This window comes from Urocitellus parryii, chromosome 5 (assembly GCF_045843805.1).
Source record: "Urocitellus parryii isolate mUroPar1 chromosome 5, mUroPar1.hap1, whole genome shotgun sequence".
NCBI classification, from domain to species: Eukaryota; Metazoa; Chordata; class Mammalia; order Rodentia; family Sciuridae; genus Urocitellus; species Urocitellus parryii.
In genome coordinates this window covers 3,996,922-4,014,196 of record NC_135535.1, presented here as the reverse complement: position 1 = coordinate 4,014,196, position 17,275 = coordinate 3,996,922, and the positions used below count along the sequence as shown (strand labels likewise).

The 17,275-nt window shown below is 66.0% G+C and overlaps 1 protein-coding gene across 2 annotated transcripts in view; it reads right to left on the bottom strand.

Annotated features, from left to right (window-relative positions):
• Window positions 1-483: 483 nt before the first annotated feature.
• Window positions 484-17,275, bottom strand: part of Wnt7b (Wnt family member 7B) — a 40,575-nt gene continuing 23,783 nt past the window's right edge. For both annotated transcript variants that reach the window (XM_026394372.2, XM_026394371.2), the window contains exons 3-4: window positions 6,481-6,752; window positions 484-963 (exon numbers count right to left, since the gene is read on the bottom strand). In XM_026394372.2, the coding sequence (XP_026250157.1) occupies window positions 484-963; window positions 6,481-6,752 (752 nt within the window). The remainder of the gene's footprint in view (window positions 964-6,480; window positions 6,753-17,275) is intronic.

Below are 17,275 nucleotides of genomic sequence, written 5' to 3'. Positions count from 1 at the left end.
GGACGCTCTCCTGAGGCCCTCTTCTAGACCCCCCGAGCCCCTGCCCAGCTCTACCCTGGGACCCACATGCCTCCTGCCAGCCGCTGGCACCTGTGACCTGCGGGGACAGAAGGCCTGATGGCCAGGGGCTGGAAGAGGGCAGAGGGGCACTGGGGGCCGCGTGGCATGGAGGGAGGACGGCTCCCTCTGGCTGGGGCCGAGACCCTCTTCTGATGCCAGGAAAACATAAATCACCTCGTCAGTGCCTGCGCCCACTGCCCGCCCGGGGGGCATGGCCAGGGAACCATTTTGAGCGTCACCGGCCAGTGAGGCCTCTCGGTGTTTGGCTACCCGGCAAGCAGGCCACCTCAGAGTCTCATTGTCACTCTGTCCTGAGATCCACGCGTGTCCTCGAGGTTCACTTTCCCCAGGAAGAGAGAGGGCCTCGCTGGCTCCCGGGGCCCAGGAGCCTGGCAGGCGCTGCCCGGCGGGCGGGGCGGGGCCTCACTTGCAGGTGAAGACCTCGCTGCGCTCGCTGCAGGTGCTGCACTTGACGAAGCAGCACCAGTGGAACTTGCAGTTGCACTGCCACACCTTGGTGTACTGGTGCGTGTTGTAGCCACGCCCGCAGCACATGGTGTCGCAGCCGTCAGCACCCGGCGAGGTGCGGTTGCACAGGCGGCCCTGCGTGCCCACGCTGCCCGTGGCCGCGTCCTCTTCGCAGTAGTTGGGCGACTTCTCAATGTACACCAGGTCTGTCTCCATGGGCTTCTGGTAGCTCCGGAGCTGTTTGATGCGCAGGAAGGTGGGCTGCCGCAGGCGGCTGGCCCGCACCACCTCCACCTGCACGGCCGCGTTGTACTTCTCCTTGAGCAGGTGCCCCACCTCGCGGAACTTGGGCAGCGTGGTCCAGCAGGTCTTGGTGGTGCACGAGCCCGACACCCCGTGACACTTACACTCCAGCTTCATGCGGTCCTCCAGGACCTGCGGGCAACACAGCAGCTGCTCAGTGAGGCCTGGCCAGGGTCCCCACCCACCCATCACCCCTTCCCCACCTCCAGCCTGACCCTGCAGCTAGCTCCTCCACTTCCTGCTGTGGGCCCATGGGCAAGTGTCTCTACCTCTCTGACCCTCAGTCTCCTCATCCACTAAACAGGCTGCTTAGAATATTCCCAATGCCCAGGACATTGCAAGCAACCTGAGAATATTTGGGGCCAGCAGAGCCTGGTGTCCATTCGTCAGATGTGTCTTGTTCAATTCTCTGGGCCACCTTCAGGGCTCTGAGGCCACCGAGGCTGGGGAGCTGTGGTACTTGCCAGACAGCAGGTGCGGAGCCCCAGCAACTGAAGGTGCTTAATGTGGTCCCTCCACCCGTCCATCTGTGCCTGCCCTTGTGCCTGCTGTAGGGCATTGCATACAGTCAGGGCTTAATCAGTGCTGTTTAATGGGAGCCTGGCACGCCCATGGGGCTCAGTACCGGGCGGGGCAGGGGAGCTGGGCATGGTCAGCGGGGCCAGCCGTGCCGTCTACTGGGAAGCCGCTGCCCCCGCCCGGCCGGTGGCTGTTCTTTCTTCCTGGCTCCACCGGGGCCCTCGGCGGGCGCAGCCCATGTTTTCCTTGGGCCTCCCTCCACGGCCCCGGAAGGCCGATTCCCAGAGCCAGCCCTGACCCCAGCTACTCATTTACTCGGATCGAAAGGGCCCTGCCAGCGGGCCTGATTAAAGATGGGGAATCATTAGCCGCCCCGCGGCTGCAGAAGGGCCATCTGTCAGCTGTCAGGTCTGTGGGCCTCCCGTCGGCAGCAGGGCACCAGGGCTTGGCCACCCTGCCCCAGGCTGGAACCCACCGTGGTGGGGCTCCTGCTGTGGGCCAGCTCTGTCCCAGACAAGAAGCCTCAGCAAAGGAAGGAGCGAATGTGCAGATAAGTGAAAGAAAGAGCGAGGGCCAGAGAAAGTGTCCTCGAGATGGCCCTGCCCAGGCACCATCCCCGGCCTGGTGTGTGAGCTCTGGACCTCGGGGTGACCTGGGGGCTGGCACCCAGTGTGGGAGACAGACGTGCCACCTGAAGGGACCCGGGGCCCTCGAGAACCTGACCCTGTGCAGGTGACGGTGCCTAGGAGGGCTTCCTGGAGCAGGTGACCTCGCAGTGGGTGCTGATGGAGACCAAGAGGAGGGGTTCCAGGAGGGCTCAAGATGGGCGGGGGGCGGAGAGGGCTGGCCGTGAGCAGGAGGGAGAGATGGGCTGGTCACTGCTCGGGTGGGAGTCGGGTGGGACCTGGGCCCGTGGCCTAGCGTTCTGGGCATTCTCCTCTGAGTGAGCCATGTCCTGGGAGGAGGCTGGGTGACGTCCCACCAGGAACAGGCTGAGGGAGGAAGGGCCCAGGGTCCCATGGAGGGAGAGATCAGGCTTAGGGGACATCTGCAGTGGAACTGAGACAAGGACAAGGGGTGTCTGGGTGGAGGGTGTGAGACAGAGGGCTGTGGGGAGGTGGCCTGGGGAAAGGCACTGCGGGGCCTCCTCCTGCAGCCCGTCACCTGGGGCAGCTTCCTCTGCCCCCTCCCCTCCTCCCCACGAGCCTCCTGCAAACCGGAAGCCCTGTCTGACCTAGCCACATGGCCACCCCCTCAGGCCAGGCACTCCCCAGAGCTGACAGGCACCTCTCAGAGTCCCAGCCAGGCACAGCCTGCCCCACCCCATCTGCTGACCCTCCTGGGATGGCCAAGCTGCAGAGGTGTCCAGGCTGGGGGCTGTGTGGGCCAGGCGGTCAACCCCTGGCTGCCATCTGGTGTCCCACTGTGGCTGCTGGATGCTGTCTCCCTGCCCAGCTCTGCTGCCTGCTTCTGAACTCGCTCCCTCCTCCCCTGGTGAGCCCCTCACTCCTGTCCCCACCAAAGCCCCCAGCCAGGTGGCACCCTCTGACACCAGGGGACATCCAGACCCCCCCATGCAGCCCTGCTGGGGACAGCAGCAGGTGAAGCCAAGTGGGCAGGTCTTTGCAGAATGAGGAGCCGAGGCCTTGCTTGGCAGGTCCTGGGGCCAGAGCCTCTCTGGACTCCAGAACTCCCATTTCCTTCTACTCCTTGGGGTCAGAGCGGCAGCTGGGACCTCAGGGCACCGAGACCAGCCCTGCACCCAGGAGACCACCTGGCATGTGCACGGGGAGCTGGCCCTGCCCGGGCAGCCGAGCCCCCCATCCAGCCAGGGCCCTCCACTGTGGAGTGGGGTCCAGAACCAGGGTGCGGCCATGCTGGGGGGCAGGGCTCCATCTCCAACAGACTAGGGGAGCCCTGAGGTTGGGAACCAAAGTCCTTCAGGGACAGGCCGGCAGGCCAGGAGTCTGGTGTCTGGACACTGCAGGGCCGGCTCTGGTGCCACAGAGGTGCATCACCTCCAACCGGGAACCGCCGTGGTCCTCTCACACCCTGCACTGCCTGACCTCTCCCTGAGCACTCTCTGACCACAGCATGGACCGAGAACAGGAGGCCCCACAGGCCTGAGGGGCAATGTCCCTGCATGTCACTCCTCGGTGGCCCTCAGGCATCCACACGCCCCTCCCCGCAGCAGGGTCCCGGACACTCCATCACACTAAGGCTGCACCAAGACTGTCCTGCCAGCGAGGCCCCAGGGCTGGTCTCGCTGGTAGCGTCCAGCCTCATCTGGCCACCTAGAGGAGGCCCCACCTTCCCAGGTGGACCTGCACTTGCCTTCGCTGTGGAGAGTGGGGAGATCCACCTCCCACCTGCCCAAGTGCCACCCCACCTGGCCCACTGCCCTGCCCCAGGTGACACCAGGGAACACACACCTGCCAACTTCAGGGGACAGTCTGGGAGCTCCTTCTGCCCGGGCACTGTGGACCACTCCTGAGGGCCACCACAGCCTGGGAGGGGCCTGAGGGAGGGCAGCCAGGGCCGGGCTGGGGGAAGCCCCCGTGAGGGTCTCCAGCTTAGCCTGTCTGCCTCAGGCCCACCAGATGGTGGCCTGACCCACGCCGCCTGGGGTGAAGGCCAGAGTGGCCGGTGGATGGGGCCCACTGATTCACTTCCACTGGAGCCTCAGACGGTGACCTTACTGGAAACAGGCTTTGTGGGTGTAACTAAAGCAAGGATGGAGCTGTCCCCTGGAATGGGACCCGGAATCCAGGGAGAGTGGACTTGTGCAGGACGAAGGAAGCCTATCCAGAGAGGCCCCGGAGGCAGGCCCAGACCAGAGCCACGCGGCCCAGGAGCCCAGCAGCTCGCAGGGAGGACGAGGCAGGAAGGCGCCTCCCAGAGCCCAGAGGGAGCAGAGCCCTGCCCACACTGATCCAGACTCTGATTCACCAGGAGAGCCGCCCAGCCGCCAGTATCTGCAGCAATCCCTGGGTCCCGCTGGACCTGCTCCGCAACTGGTCCTGGGCCATGCCGACAAGGCAGGCCCGGGTGACCTGCGAGGGGGGTCGGGGCTCCCGGAAGGTCTGGACTCAGCTCTTGGGGGAGTCTGGGGGAGCCCACCATGGTAAGCACCGCACTGCTGGGAGCACAAAGGACCCCAGCCCTCAAGAGCCACCCTGAAGCTACGGCTCTGGTCACGTGTGTGCGAGACAGCTCACAAGATTTATCACTGAGGGCTGCAGAGGGGGAAATGGAGCCTCAGCAGAAAGACTGTGTTGGCCAGGCCTGGGTTCTGTCCCCATTGTGTGGATTGGGCTGCAGCTCTGGGGTCGCGGGCCTGTTTGATCCCCGACAGTGAAATAAACACACGGAGGCCTGAAAACTCGGGCTGGCATGGGGCTGGGTGGACAGCCTGCCCGGCATGCATGGGGCTGGGTCCTCAGCACTGCGGAGAAGAAGGGGACAGGCCAATGACCCTTTAGAGCCCTCCCCCGTGGCCACCCTGTCCCTGACCAAGCCCACAGTCTGTTCCCATCTCAGCACAGAGCTTCTCCCTGGTCGAACCCCGCCATACTGTGCCCTCCTCCGTCCTTGTCCCCTGGCCAGGCAGCTCGGTGCCAAGACTTAACCAGTCTCCCTCCCACACCCCTGGGCCCACCAGCCTCCTTGGCCTCTCCCCTCCTGCGTCTCCGGGAGGCCAGTCCTGCCTGTCACCTCAGCCCTGAGCCTTTTCAGCCCCTGTAAGCTGCCAACACCCGGAGCTCCAGGCCAGCCGGGCCCTCCTGGTAGTCCACCCTGAGCACATGTGACCTTGGCCCTAGCACCTGCCCTCGCACCTGGCTATGGTCTGGGGTCAAGGCCCAGCCTGGCCATCAGGGTCCTCCACCATGCAGCCCACACAGGCTGCCCGCCTCCTCGCAGCCCATCACCCGTGAGTGGAGGCCGGGCCTCAGGCTGTGCGGACCCTCTGCCTCGGCACCCTCCCCAGCTCTGCTGCTCACACGTCCCCACTGGCAGTGACCAGAGCTCAGGCTGCAGGGCCGCATGGCCAGCTCTGCTGCTTGCTCCAGGCCTTACTGTTCTCATCTGTGAGATGGGGGACAGGGAGAGAAAGCCCCGGCGTAGAAGCTAACCTGCTGCAGGACACAGGGCAGGGCATCCAATGACCTGTCTTCCCTCCAGGGAGCCTCAGCAGGCCACCCACACCCTCCTCCTCCTATTCCATCTGCTGAGGCTCCTGGAGTCCAGGCTGGGTCCCTCACTCCTCCTCACCTGTCCATCCACGTACCCAGGTGACCACGACCGACACCACCTGCTACGGCCACCCCCACCTAGCTGTCCAGCCCAGCCTGCTCAAGGCCCTCTGGAGTCTGAGCCCAGCCCACTGGGCCCTCCTGCCCCCCAGCCTGGGCCTTTGCAGCCCTCACCAGTGCGGCTCACGCACGCCCATCAAGGTGACCGACTCCAGCCCTGCCCTGAGCCCCCCACCGCCCCGGGTGAGTGCAGCGTGGCCCCCGGATCCCCTGCCTGGCGTGGGAGGGAGCCGGTGGCCTCAGCCAGGGTCCCTGAGGCAGGGGTTCTGGCCAGGCCTCTCCTCTTGCCTGACCAGGCCCCAGAAGCCCCTCAGGCCCTGTGGCCGCTGCAGCCCCTGAGGCCGGGAAGCCAGACCCGGCAGGGTGTTCCGCCCGGCTGCCACCCTATCTCGGGCCATCTCGCCGCCGGCCGCCACCGCGGCAGCTGCTCCTCCCAGGCCGTATCTGGGGCCCTCATCTCGCCGAGCAGCGGCTCGCCCTGCCTTCTCCCCCAGTGCATCTCAGTCTCCTGCGCCATCTCCCCGTCCAGCGCTCGCGCCCGAGGCTGGCCTCCTCCAGCCCCACAGCCTCTGCCTGTCCTGGGGCTGGACCCTTCTGCGCCCACGGCTCCTCCAGGAAGCCCTGACCGGCCTGCGGTGGCCTCTGGGACCAGGAGCACCAGGGCAGGGACACGGGGCTGCGGCCTGGGCCTCCGCGACCCTCAGGTCCCTGCGGGGTCAGTCAGGCTTGCGCGGAAGCAGGGTCCGTCCCCGCCACGGGCCGGCCCTCCCACCCCTCGGGCCCTGTCCTCCTGCCCCTTGGGCCAGCGGCCACCCACCTTCCTGCCCGCCTCGTTGTTGTGCAGGTTCATGAGGCGCCGCGCGTTCTTCTTGATCTCGCGGGCGTCCACGAAGCGCCGGGAGAAGTCGATGCCGTAGCGCACGTCCGCGGAGCAGCCGCCCCACTTCCAGCCCTCCGCCTGGTTGTAGTAGCCCTGCTTCTCGCGGTCGCAGCCGCAGTTGCTCAGGTTGCCCTGGCTGCAGGCGGCAGTGACCGCGTGGGCCACGCCAGCGGCGGTGATGGCGTAGGTGAAGGCGGCCTCGCGGCTCCCTGTGGAGAGAGACGGCGTGGACAGTGAGGCCCAGCTCTGTCAGGTGCCCCAGGAGAGTGGGACCTGGGGCCCCTGCTGTGCGACCCTGGGCTCATCACGTGCCTTCTCTGAGCTTCCACCTCACCCAAGGGGGGCAGACAGGACCTGCCTCGCAGGGTGTGCTGAGGGCAGTACATGGCATACAGCAGACACTCACTCTCCGCTGTGACCTTGACCGTGGTGCGTAACACGGTCATCAACCCCTGGCCCTGTTCCCAAGAGGTCCTGCCTGGAGTGGGCAGTGGGAACAGGCTCCAGCCCTGTGGGCCGCTGGCCACTGCTCCTCTGGACGGTCCATGGGGACCACGTGTGCATGGAAGACGGCATCGGGTCTTGCCTCCCGTGGAAGCCCCACCCCGGCCAGGATCCCACCTCCTGCTCTGTGACCACCCACCTTCCACCCTGGCTGCCCGTGACGCCCCTGACCCCCTGCCTGGCTCAGAGTCCCTGGGCGCTGGGAGCTGGGCACTGTCTGGCCTACCTCACCCCCAGCCACCAGCTGGGCCCTTCCAGGGCCACCTGGGCAAGGCCCCCCTGTGGCACCTTCACCGTCCCCCTGCCAGCAGAGCCAAGCTCCCTCCCCCGCTGGCCAGCACCTGGCTGCTCCCTGGGACTCTGTCCCCATCCTCTGCCTGGACACGACTCAGTCCTTTGGGTGCTGCTCACATCACTGCGCGGCCTTCCTGGCCTTCCGGCGGATTCCCTCCCCCTTCACACCCATTCCTGGGGGCCTCCCTGGGCCTGTCCCAATCCCCCGCCTCCAGGCAGCCTTCCCAGACGCCCCTCTTCACCTGGTTAGGGCTATGTGGGCACTTCCCAGCCCTTGAAGTGGACAGACCCAGCTCTAATCTCTTCTCTTCCACAGCCCCAGGCCCGGTGCCCTTCCATCCTGACCTTGGGTTACCTCCATGTCCCCAGCACCTGGTGACGTGTGGCAGCAAGCAGACCACAAGTGCCCTCGGAGAGCCCAGAGTGGAGCAGGAATCTCACCCCATCTTGGCAACAGCCAGGAGGCCGGGGGCAGGTGGAGACCACCGGAAACTCAGGGCAGGGTGGAGGCACAGGCCCTGCCCCAGCACCACCGCACCAGCGTCCCCTGCTGCTGGGGCCCAGGTGAGGCCCACAGACCCAGTAAGGTCAGGAGTCAGGGCCGGGCACTGAAGAGCCCTTGAGAGCTGACCACATGGCTGGCTTCATGCCAGGGCTGACTGCCCACCTCCTGATGCCCCACAAAAGCAGACCCGCTGGGCCCTCTTCCCCGGGTGTCCGCTGTCCTGGTGAGGACCGGGGAGGGCCAGGGACTCCACTGGGAAGACCTGGGGGGTGGCGCCCCTCCCCTCAAGGCCCGAGTCCTCTGGGCCCCGCCTGCCGGGCCTCGCCCCCAGCCAGCCTCCTCCCCTGGGCTTCCCCCCTGGCACTGCCGCCCGCCAGGCCAGACCCCAGCTCAGCCACTGCAGGTCCCCAGACGGCGGGGTTCTGATGTCCCTGACCCGGTGGCTGCCCCAGGGCGGCCGGCTCAGCACGGCTGGGCTCCAACCTGGCTTTTCAGGGAGCCAGGAGGAGCCCTGGGGTCCTGTGCTGCCGGAGGTCCCGGCTGGGGGTCCACGATGGACAGGGTCAAGGAAGTACAGGAATCCCTATCCCTGCGTCTCACTTGGGCAGACGTCCGAGGGAAGCCCCAGCGGGGAAGGGCATTAGACCCCTCCTCTGAGGAGCTCCCGCCCCTGAAAAGCCCCCCAGGGAGCCCTGGAGCTCGGCCCGGGCAGGGGGAGCCACCCTCAAGGGGGTCCCAGTGACGTTCTGGGAGGGCACAGGATTCCCTGTGGGTGCAGTCCAGGAGGGCTCCCTGGAGGAACCGACATTTTGAAAAAGTCTTAACAAAACGACCATGCTCTCTCGTGAGAGCACGCCTGCCGTGTGAGCTGGGGTCGGCAGCACATGCATGTGGTGTGCTTGTGACGTGCACGTGTGGCGTGTGTGTGATGTGTGTGCGGCGTGCGTGCTGCAGTGTGTGCTGTGGGAGGGGTGTGTGTGCACGGGCGTGCTGTGCCGTGCTGTGTGTGGCAGGCACACTCCTGGTGGCCTGGCAGGGGCACAGGTGCCAAGGTGAGGAAGTCAGGGGAGGTCAGAGGTCAGCAGGGCCAGGGAGCCAGTGCGGTGGCCAGAGGTCTGGGGAGCTGGCTGCGGCCGAGTGCGCTCGGGCTACCCTGCGAGGGGATGCGGACTCTCTAGAGCCGCCTGAGGAGCTGGGGCGCCCCGCTGTCCCGGGCCAGCACTGCCAGCCCCTCCCCTGCATTCTCCTGGGAGCTTCACGGTGGTCCCTGGCATTGCCACTTCACAGGGGAGGGGACTGAGGCAGAGGGGACACCTGGACTGAGGGATGGAGCAGGACTGGAACCCAGGCCGTGACTCAAAGCCTAGAGAGCTGAGGGCCTGGGGTGCTGGCCACCGACGCCTTCTGTCCCCAGCCTGGCCCGCTGTGGCCACCTGACCCTCGGGCAGATGGAGAGGGGAGCTGGGGGTGATCTGGGAGGTGCAGGGGGCTGGCCGGCAGGTGAGCTGGGGACGCTGGGGGCCGAGCTGGCCTCCTGTCTCCAAGCCAGACACCACGGAGGGGCTCCTCAAGCAGTCGTGCTGCCACGCGAGAGAACCACGCTGAGTCAGAGGCCCTGTGGGACCCAGGGGCGTCCCCTCTGCAGCCCAGGCAGCTCCGTGGCCTCTGCCCTCCTGTCCAGCAGAGGGGCGGCCTCCAGGCAGAGGTGGGTTTCCTGTCCCAGGCCCCAGGCAGGCGGCGCCCAGGCCGGCCACGCTGGAGGCCCGTGCCCTCTGCAGCTCTGCCTCACCTGTGGTGCCCACGGGGGCTCCCGGTTACTCACCGGTTACTCATCCCGCCGCCACACCCGCTAATTCCTTTTTTATTTGGTTTTAATGAGCCCAGCCCTCCTGTCCCTCGCCATGGAGACGGGAGGGGGAGGGGACCAGAGTTTGGGAGATCAACACTGCCTGGGGCCTGGCCAGAGACGAGGCCACGGCGGTTCCGAGCGCCTGCTCTCGGTCCCGTCCACCTCTCACTCCAGGGAGGACTGTTGTCCCATTTTTCAGGCCTGAGTGCTGGCCCAGGGGACGTCCACCTCAGGCCAGAGCTCGCTGGGTGTGAAGGGGAGGGCGGAACAGCCCCAGGCGCCCCGGCTCCCTTCCAGAGGCGCTCCCCAGCCCTGGCGGGTCACCTTGCTCTGACACACTCCAGGACAATTTAGAACCAGCCCCCGGGCAGCTGCAGACCCTGGGCCCTGTGGCCCTGGCTCCACCACCTGGCTCCCAAGGCCTCGGAGACGACTTCTGGTGTCCTGGCCTGGAACCCAGAGCACACGGTCCCCAGCAGCCTGGTGGCCCAGGAGAGCTGGCCCCGCTGTGGAGGGGAGCGCACCCTCGGCACAGGGACAGGGACTGCCAGCCACTCTGGAGAGTCCCCATCCCCACACCCCAGGCTAGACAGAGCCTGACTGCACCCTGCCCTGATGTCACCTGTCCCCTCAGGCTGCAGGGGCCGTGGACAGGATCCATGACGGATTCTCTGGTGCACGCCCACCCCATGCTGTGTCCCACTTCCCGCACAGGAGTGTGGGGGCCCTGGGCACCTTCCCTGCGTCACCCCGTCCCCACAGTAACCCCAGGAGACAGCAGCCAAGCCTCCAAGACAGATGGGGCCCCAGGGCTGCTCCAGGGGCGGCTGGTGCTGGGGGCCTGTTGGGGCCAGCCGCTGTCCTGAGCGACCTTGGGTCCCAGAACCTGCAGCCCACCCGATGCAGGCTGCGTCCTCAGGCCTGGAGGCTGGCGGGCTGGCCACCCTGAAGACCCCTGCCAGCCTGTGCAGCCTGCTGTCCCTGGGACAGTCTGCCTCAAGCACCCGGGCAGGTGAGGGGGAGTACCCACACTCCAAGGTCCCAGGGACACAGAGAGGGACCTGCCGAGAGACTTGGGGTTCAGAGGATGCTGGAGCCTCGGCCTGGCTGTGTGTCCCCAGGGAAGCTGCGAGCCTCTCGGGCCTGTGTCCCTGCTCGATGGGAGGCTGGCAAGCGCCACCAGGAGCAAACAGGACAAGCACACGGCCCCGTGCCGCGACGGTGGGTAGGCCAGGACTGGCCAGGCCGCAGGTGGTGAAGGACAGGCCCAGGCGTCTCTGTGCTTGGCCAGGCCCGGGCCGGGAAAGCCTCCTCCTGGCCCTGCCCCTCAGCCGGGCCCGGCCCTCCCTCCGCTCACCTCCTGGTTAAGCCCTGCGCAGCAGAGCAGCCCAGCCTGGGGCGGCTGCCGTGTCGGGGACCGAGGCCCTGGCAGAGGCACCCAGGGACCGTCCAGCTCAGCTCTTCTCTTCAGGTCTTGAAGACTCAGCCCTCGTGGGGGTCCTGGGCGGCACAGGGCAGGCTCAGGGGGAGGCCCACCGTGGGGCTCTGCCGTGGTAGCCAGACCCCGGCACCAGGGCAAGGGGCCGGCCTGGGCCAGACGGGGCCTCATCACCTGTATTCCCCACCCCGACCCTGGGGGGACCCTGCAGACCTCGGTGAGAAGCTTCCGGAAAGAACCAGCATGCCCACCAAGCAAAGCCGGCCGGCAGAGAGGGGCCCCTCGCTCCTCCGGCCGAGCCCGCTTCCCAGGCCCAGGCCAGCCCCGCCCCTCGCTCAAAGCCACCTGCCTCTTCCTAGTGTCCACACTGGGCCACTTATTAGTTTAAGAGAGTCTGGGAGGCAGAGAGCAAAGGTCATTGGCTCCCCCTTAAACAGGAAGCCAGGATGGGGAACCTCAGTGCAGAGGAGGGCCTCAGGGACAGCCCCGTGCCATTTCTCCACCCCCAGCAAAGGTCTGAGGCCCAGAGAGGGCGGTACACTGCCAAAGGCCCACAGCAACTCAGAAAATGGGGGAGCTGGGGGCTAGAGTGACCGAGGTACTGCCACAGACCTGGAGCCTCCAGAGCCCCAGAGTCCCTCTGGAAACTGGGGTCAGGGGACTCAGCCTGTCACCTCGAATGCAAGCCCAGAACCTAAACTGGCCAGCTGGGTCTCCCTGTGTCTGTGTGTCCCCACTGCATCGAGGACGAGTGCTGCAAGATGGTCAGAAGAGCCACACACGGTCCCAGAGGTGGCCGGCCGAGCTCCTGGTCCCACATGTGGCCCGCAGGCGTCTGACAGGTCTGCACAGACCTGGGCACCCCGCGGCCTGGGCGTGGATCGGGTGCCTGCCCATGCCCAGGCTCCGGCCACCCTCCTCTCCCACCTGCTCCACCCGCTTGTCAGCCGTTGCCCAAAGCCATGCACGGGCAGGACTGTCACACTGAAGCCCAGGTGCAGGCGGCAGGCTTTGAGAACCCCTCTCAGGAAAGGGGGCTGAAGGCAGGCCCTGAATGGTAAGAGAGGCAAGGAACAGTGTTCCAGGTGGAGGGAACAGCACTGCTAAGGCCCTGAGACAGGAATCAGCCGAATACATGCAGCTTGTCCCAGCAGAGAGCAGTGGAGAGGGAGGGGTGGCCATCCTCAGCGGCCAGACTAGGTGGCTCCTAGGAGACAGGGCAGGGCAGGGGGAGGGGCATCTGGGACTTCACTCCCAGAAGACGGAGCATCCCAGAGGGTGTTTCTCTGACGTGAGAGAGGTCCACCTCTGGCCAGGTGTATGGCTTTGGCATAAACCAGGAGCCCACAGGAAGGGTGTGATGGAGGAGGAGGAGGTGAGAAGGGATCAGCCTGTGGACACGGCCTGAGGGCCCAGCCGGGCTTAGGGACAGAGGGGTCCAGCAGGGCTCCCATGTGGGACTGGCCCTGCTGGGGGACAGTGGCCACTAACAGGAGGGCAGAGAGATGGAGTTTGGGTGAAACGGAGGGCGACCTTGGCCGAGGAGAGTTTCAGGTGCTCAAGGACAGCAGGGCAGGCAGGGGCAGCAGGCACTAGAGCTCAGCATCGAGGTGATGGCCCCGCCTGGCCCTGCCAGCCCAGCCACGTCCAGGCGAGCTGGGCTACCATCCTCACTCCTGGGCCTCAGCCTCCTGGGTCACGGGCAAGGTCAAGCGCGGCGGGCTCCTGTTGACCCCTCGGCAGGCTCTTCTGTTAGGTGGACTTTCCCCCGGAACAGGGCAGAGGGGGCTGCTGGGCTGAGGCACTGGGGGCTGTCCAGCTCCCTGGCCATCTGGGCCCCTGGCCCCACCCCAGCCCACCAGGTCCCTGGGACCCTCAGGTCTGGCTTGGTCCCACATGATCAGTTTACAGGCGGAAACATGGGGACGGAGGGAGGTGAAGCCATCCCCAGGCCCCACGGACAGCTCCTGAGTCGTCCAGCCAAGCTGGACAGTGCAGGGAAGCTCAGAGACCCAGGTGTGGCCCAGTCTGTCCCTCTGTGGCTGCCCACACCCTGGCCCGGCCCCTCAGCCCCAGCCTGGGTCAGTCATAGGACCTGGGGGTGCAGATTCCTGCCTGAGAGGTCTCGGGTCTGTGTCCCCACAGACTTGGGCCACTCGTCCCCATCTGTGTTCCACCTGCTGCCTGATGACGCCCCTGCTGCTCGGGGCCAGTGAGACCCACACACACCACAGTGAGAGCAATCGGGGACAGGCTGGCCGGGCGACAGGTAGGAAGGGCACAGTCTGCCCCATGCAGCTGTCACATACCCTCCAAGGTCAGGCCTGACTCTGGGCCAGGGCACACAGTGGGCGGGCAAAGGCCTGAACAGGTGTGTGTGCATGGGAATGTGTGTGCACATGTAAGGGTGCATGCCTGCGTGTGCCTGTGTGCACCTGTGTGTGCCTGCATGTGCCTGTGTGTGTGCCTGCGTGTGTCTGTGTGTGCACCTGTGTGTGCCTGCGTGTGTCTGTGTGTGCCTGTGTGTGTGCTTGTGTGTGCCTATGTGTGCCTGTGTGTGCCTGCGTGTCTGTGTGTGCCTGTGTGTGTGCTTGTGTGTGCCAATGTATGCCTGTGTGTGGACCTGCGTGTATGCCTGCGTGTGTCTGTGTGTGCCTGCATGTTCCTGTGCATGCCTGTGTATGCCTGTGTGTGCCTGTGTGTATGCCTATGTGTGTGTGCCTGCGTGTGCCTGTGTGTGTGTGCCTGTGCGTGCCTGTGTGTGCTTGTGTGTGCACCTGTGTGTGCCTGCGTGTGCCTGTGTGCACTCAGCGTGTGTGCCTGCATGTGTCTGTACATGCCAGTGCATGCCTGTGTGTGCACTGTGTGTGCACCTGTATGTGCCTGTGTGTGCACCTGTGTGTGTACCTATGTGTGTACCTGCATGTGCCTGTGTGTACCTGCATGTGCCTGCGTGTGCCTGTGTGTGCACCTGTGTGTGCCTGTGTGTGCCTGTGTGTGCCTGTGTGTGTGCCTGTGTGTGCCCGCGTGTGCCTGTGTGTACCTGCATGTGCCTGCATGTGCCTGTGTGTGCACCTGTGTGTGCCTGTGTGTGCCTGTGTGTGCCTGTGTGTGCACCTGTGTGTACCTGCGTGTGCCTGTGTGTGCACCTGTGTGTGTGCCTGTGTGTGCCCGCGTGTGCCTGTGCGTGTGTCTGTGCACTAAGGGCGTGTGCACTGCCCTCTCTCTCCAATCTTCCCATCTGTCTGTCCGTCATGCCTTCTCTGCGTCTCCATGTCCCTGTGTCCCCTCTGCCCCTGTCTCTGCAGCCCCGCCCGCTCCCACCCAGCTCGGCTGAGTCAGTGTCTCCACACTAAGCTCTTCCCTGCCGCCGTCGTCATAAACAGAGCACTTGGGAAAAGTCCTGCCAGGTCCGAACACGCCGGCACACCCGCGCCCCGGGCCTTTGTTCCGAGCGGCGGGCACAGCGGCCCTCACACGCAGCGCAGCCCCTGGGTGGGTGGTGCTCCGGCTGTGTGCGGGGGCACCAGACCCGAGGGTAGGGGACCCGGGGGCCACACGGGGCGGAGACGGTGTGGGCTGGTGCCCAGGGTCTGCGTCCTGCGCTGGCCTCTGGACCTTCCCTGGGAGACCCCTCCTGGGCTGCAGCCTCGCCCTGGCCAGTGCGGACCTGGAGGCTGCCTTCAGGAGGCCCCTCTCTCTTTCTGGCCCAGTGACCTCATCAGCCACTGCCGGTCTGTGGTGACGCCAGAGTCCACTTCCTGCCTGGGCTGGTCCCCCAGGCCTCCCTGTTCCTGGACCCTACCGGGCGGTCCAGCAGGGACTCCGGGCTGGACTGCCCGCTCCTCCGGTCCCTGCAGGTGGGAGCCTCAGCTCCCACCGACAACCTGCGGCCACAGAACCTGAAGCCAGCAGTGTGTCACAGAGCCCTGCCCACAGACACTACAGTTTCAAAAGAAGTGTCAAAACTGGGGGCCAGGGTCACACCAGGAGGCGTCTGAGGCAGGGTCCTGCTCTTCTGAGGGAGGGGGCCCTGCCCACCCTGTGATCCACGTCCTGCCTCGGGGGCGGTGCTGCACTGACCAAGTGGGGTCTTCCTGTCCCCCATTCTAAGAAGCCCCAGTCCTGGTACCTCCTGGTACAGGTGGAATCTGGGCCCTGGGGACCGCGGCTGTGCTCCAGGTCACCCACTGGGAGCTGAGCAGCCCAGGCGGGTCTCCCAGAGGACAGGCCACCACCCAGCCCACAGCACCCAGGTGCTGCACTCCAGGTGGCCACCCACAGAGGGTCCACCCGGCCTCCCCCACGCCCCTCAGGACGGCCCTCCCAGGTGACTGGTCTTCCAGCAGAGGGACAGAGCTCCCCGCGGAGCCAGAGGCATCCTCGCAGCTGAGCAGGGAGTGGCTGGGTGGCCTCGCCTCCAGGAAACCTGTGACCTTGACCTTCCAGCTCCCAGCTGCCCCAGGGTCCTGGCTGCCTGGACCCCGAGCCTCAGTGGTGTCTGTTCTGCTGCCCCCGGCTGGCCCTGGACCAGGGTGGGTTGAGCACAGGGCACAGGATGCTGGGCCCTCAGGCCTGGACACGGCCAGCATGACACTGGGACCCAGCAACACTGCGTCCCCCTGCCAGCAGCCCCAGCTCCCAGGCCACTCTAGGCACAGCCCTGGTCTGGCATGCAGCAGGTGCTCAATGCATGCTGAACGACAACAGGGCTATGAAGGGAGCTCTCCCCGCACCCTGCCCTGACTGTCCTCAGGAAGAGATGACCTCTACCTCAGACTGCCCCACCCCACTCTGGAAGATCCCCTGGGAAGCCACTGTCAGGCCTGGACTCAAATGTCCCCTCTGTCCTGACAGGTGACTTGGGGCCACTCCTGTCCCCTCTGAGAGCAGTGTCACCCAGCAAAATCTCAAGGGAGCCACGGGTGTCATGGGAAGACTTTCTGGAAGCCACACTGAGAGCTGGGGTGACGGCAGGTGAGCTGAACTGGGTCATATTTTATCTGGCAGCATATTAAATGCTTTCACCCCGACCCACGGTCACAGGGGGTCAACGCTGCGGTGGTGCAGTTGTGCGAGCCGTCGGGGTGTGCGTCTCCAGTGCCCACCACGGCTCGCCCCCGGCTTGCACCAAGAACCAGCGCCCCTCCGTCAGAGAGGCCGGTGGCCACCTGAGGAAATGGCAGCCTGTCCTTCCTGGAGATAGTGCCACCGCCCCCCTGGTCTGCAAAGCCCCCCAGGGTCGTCAGACAATGCATCCCAGAGCCAGCCCTCTGTAGCCCAGGGCCCCTCGCGACTCAGTCCCTCCAAGATGTGTCCATCTGCCCGTGTCGCCCAGAGCCCGAGGCCTTCCCTGAGCCTGGCTGCTGTGGCCCTGGGAAGCCTCCCGAGTGGAGTCACCCAGGAGCCAGCAGGAGTGGAAGAGCTGCACCCGGCCCAAGGCCGCTCACGTGAGCCAGGATTAGGGCGGCCCTATGCCTGGTCATGTCTGAGGCCGGCACATGACGGTGCTGTTCCCTGGCAGCGGTGAAGCTGGGGGCTGCACGCAGTCAGGGCCAGGCCTGGGCTCACGGGTCCTGGGGGCTCAGCTCAGAGGGGCTGGAGGGCTCCGGGGAACTACTCAGGCCAGGTGCTCAGCGCTGCCCTGCCCCCTCCTCCAGCCCCAGGCCTCCCAGTGCCCACGGCCCTCAAAGGTCCCACATGCCCCTGTCCCTGGAGCCCGTCCCAGGGTTCCCCTCTGTGTCACTCCCTCCAGGAAGCCCTGGTGAGAACCCAACTTGACCATGCTGCCCACCAGCCTGCCTTTCCAGGTGCCCTGGGGACCAGTCTGACGGACGCCCCTGGAATACAGGTGTCCTCACCGTGCTCCTCCCCACCGCACACAACACGGCTGCACTGGGACCCATCCTCCCCAGACTCAGTCCCAGTCAACGGAAGAGACACTGTGGCATGCGCTCGGGCCATAAGCAGGACACGGGATGGAGGCTGCCAGGGGAGACCGAGTCAGTGGACGAGGCCTGGCATGGGCCTCGACCTCCTGAGAACAGTGATGCACACCACAGGACCCCAGGGCAAGGCCAGCGCCAGGTGGTCACGTGAAGGCCTGTCCACGGGCGTGGTGAGCCCCGCACCAGCAACCCCT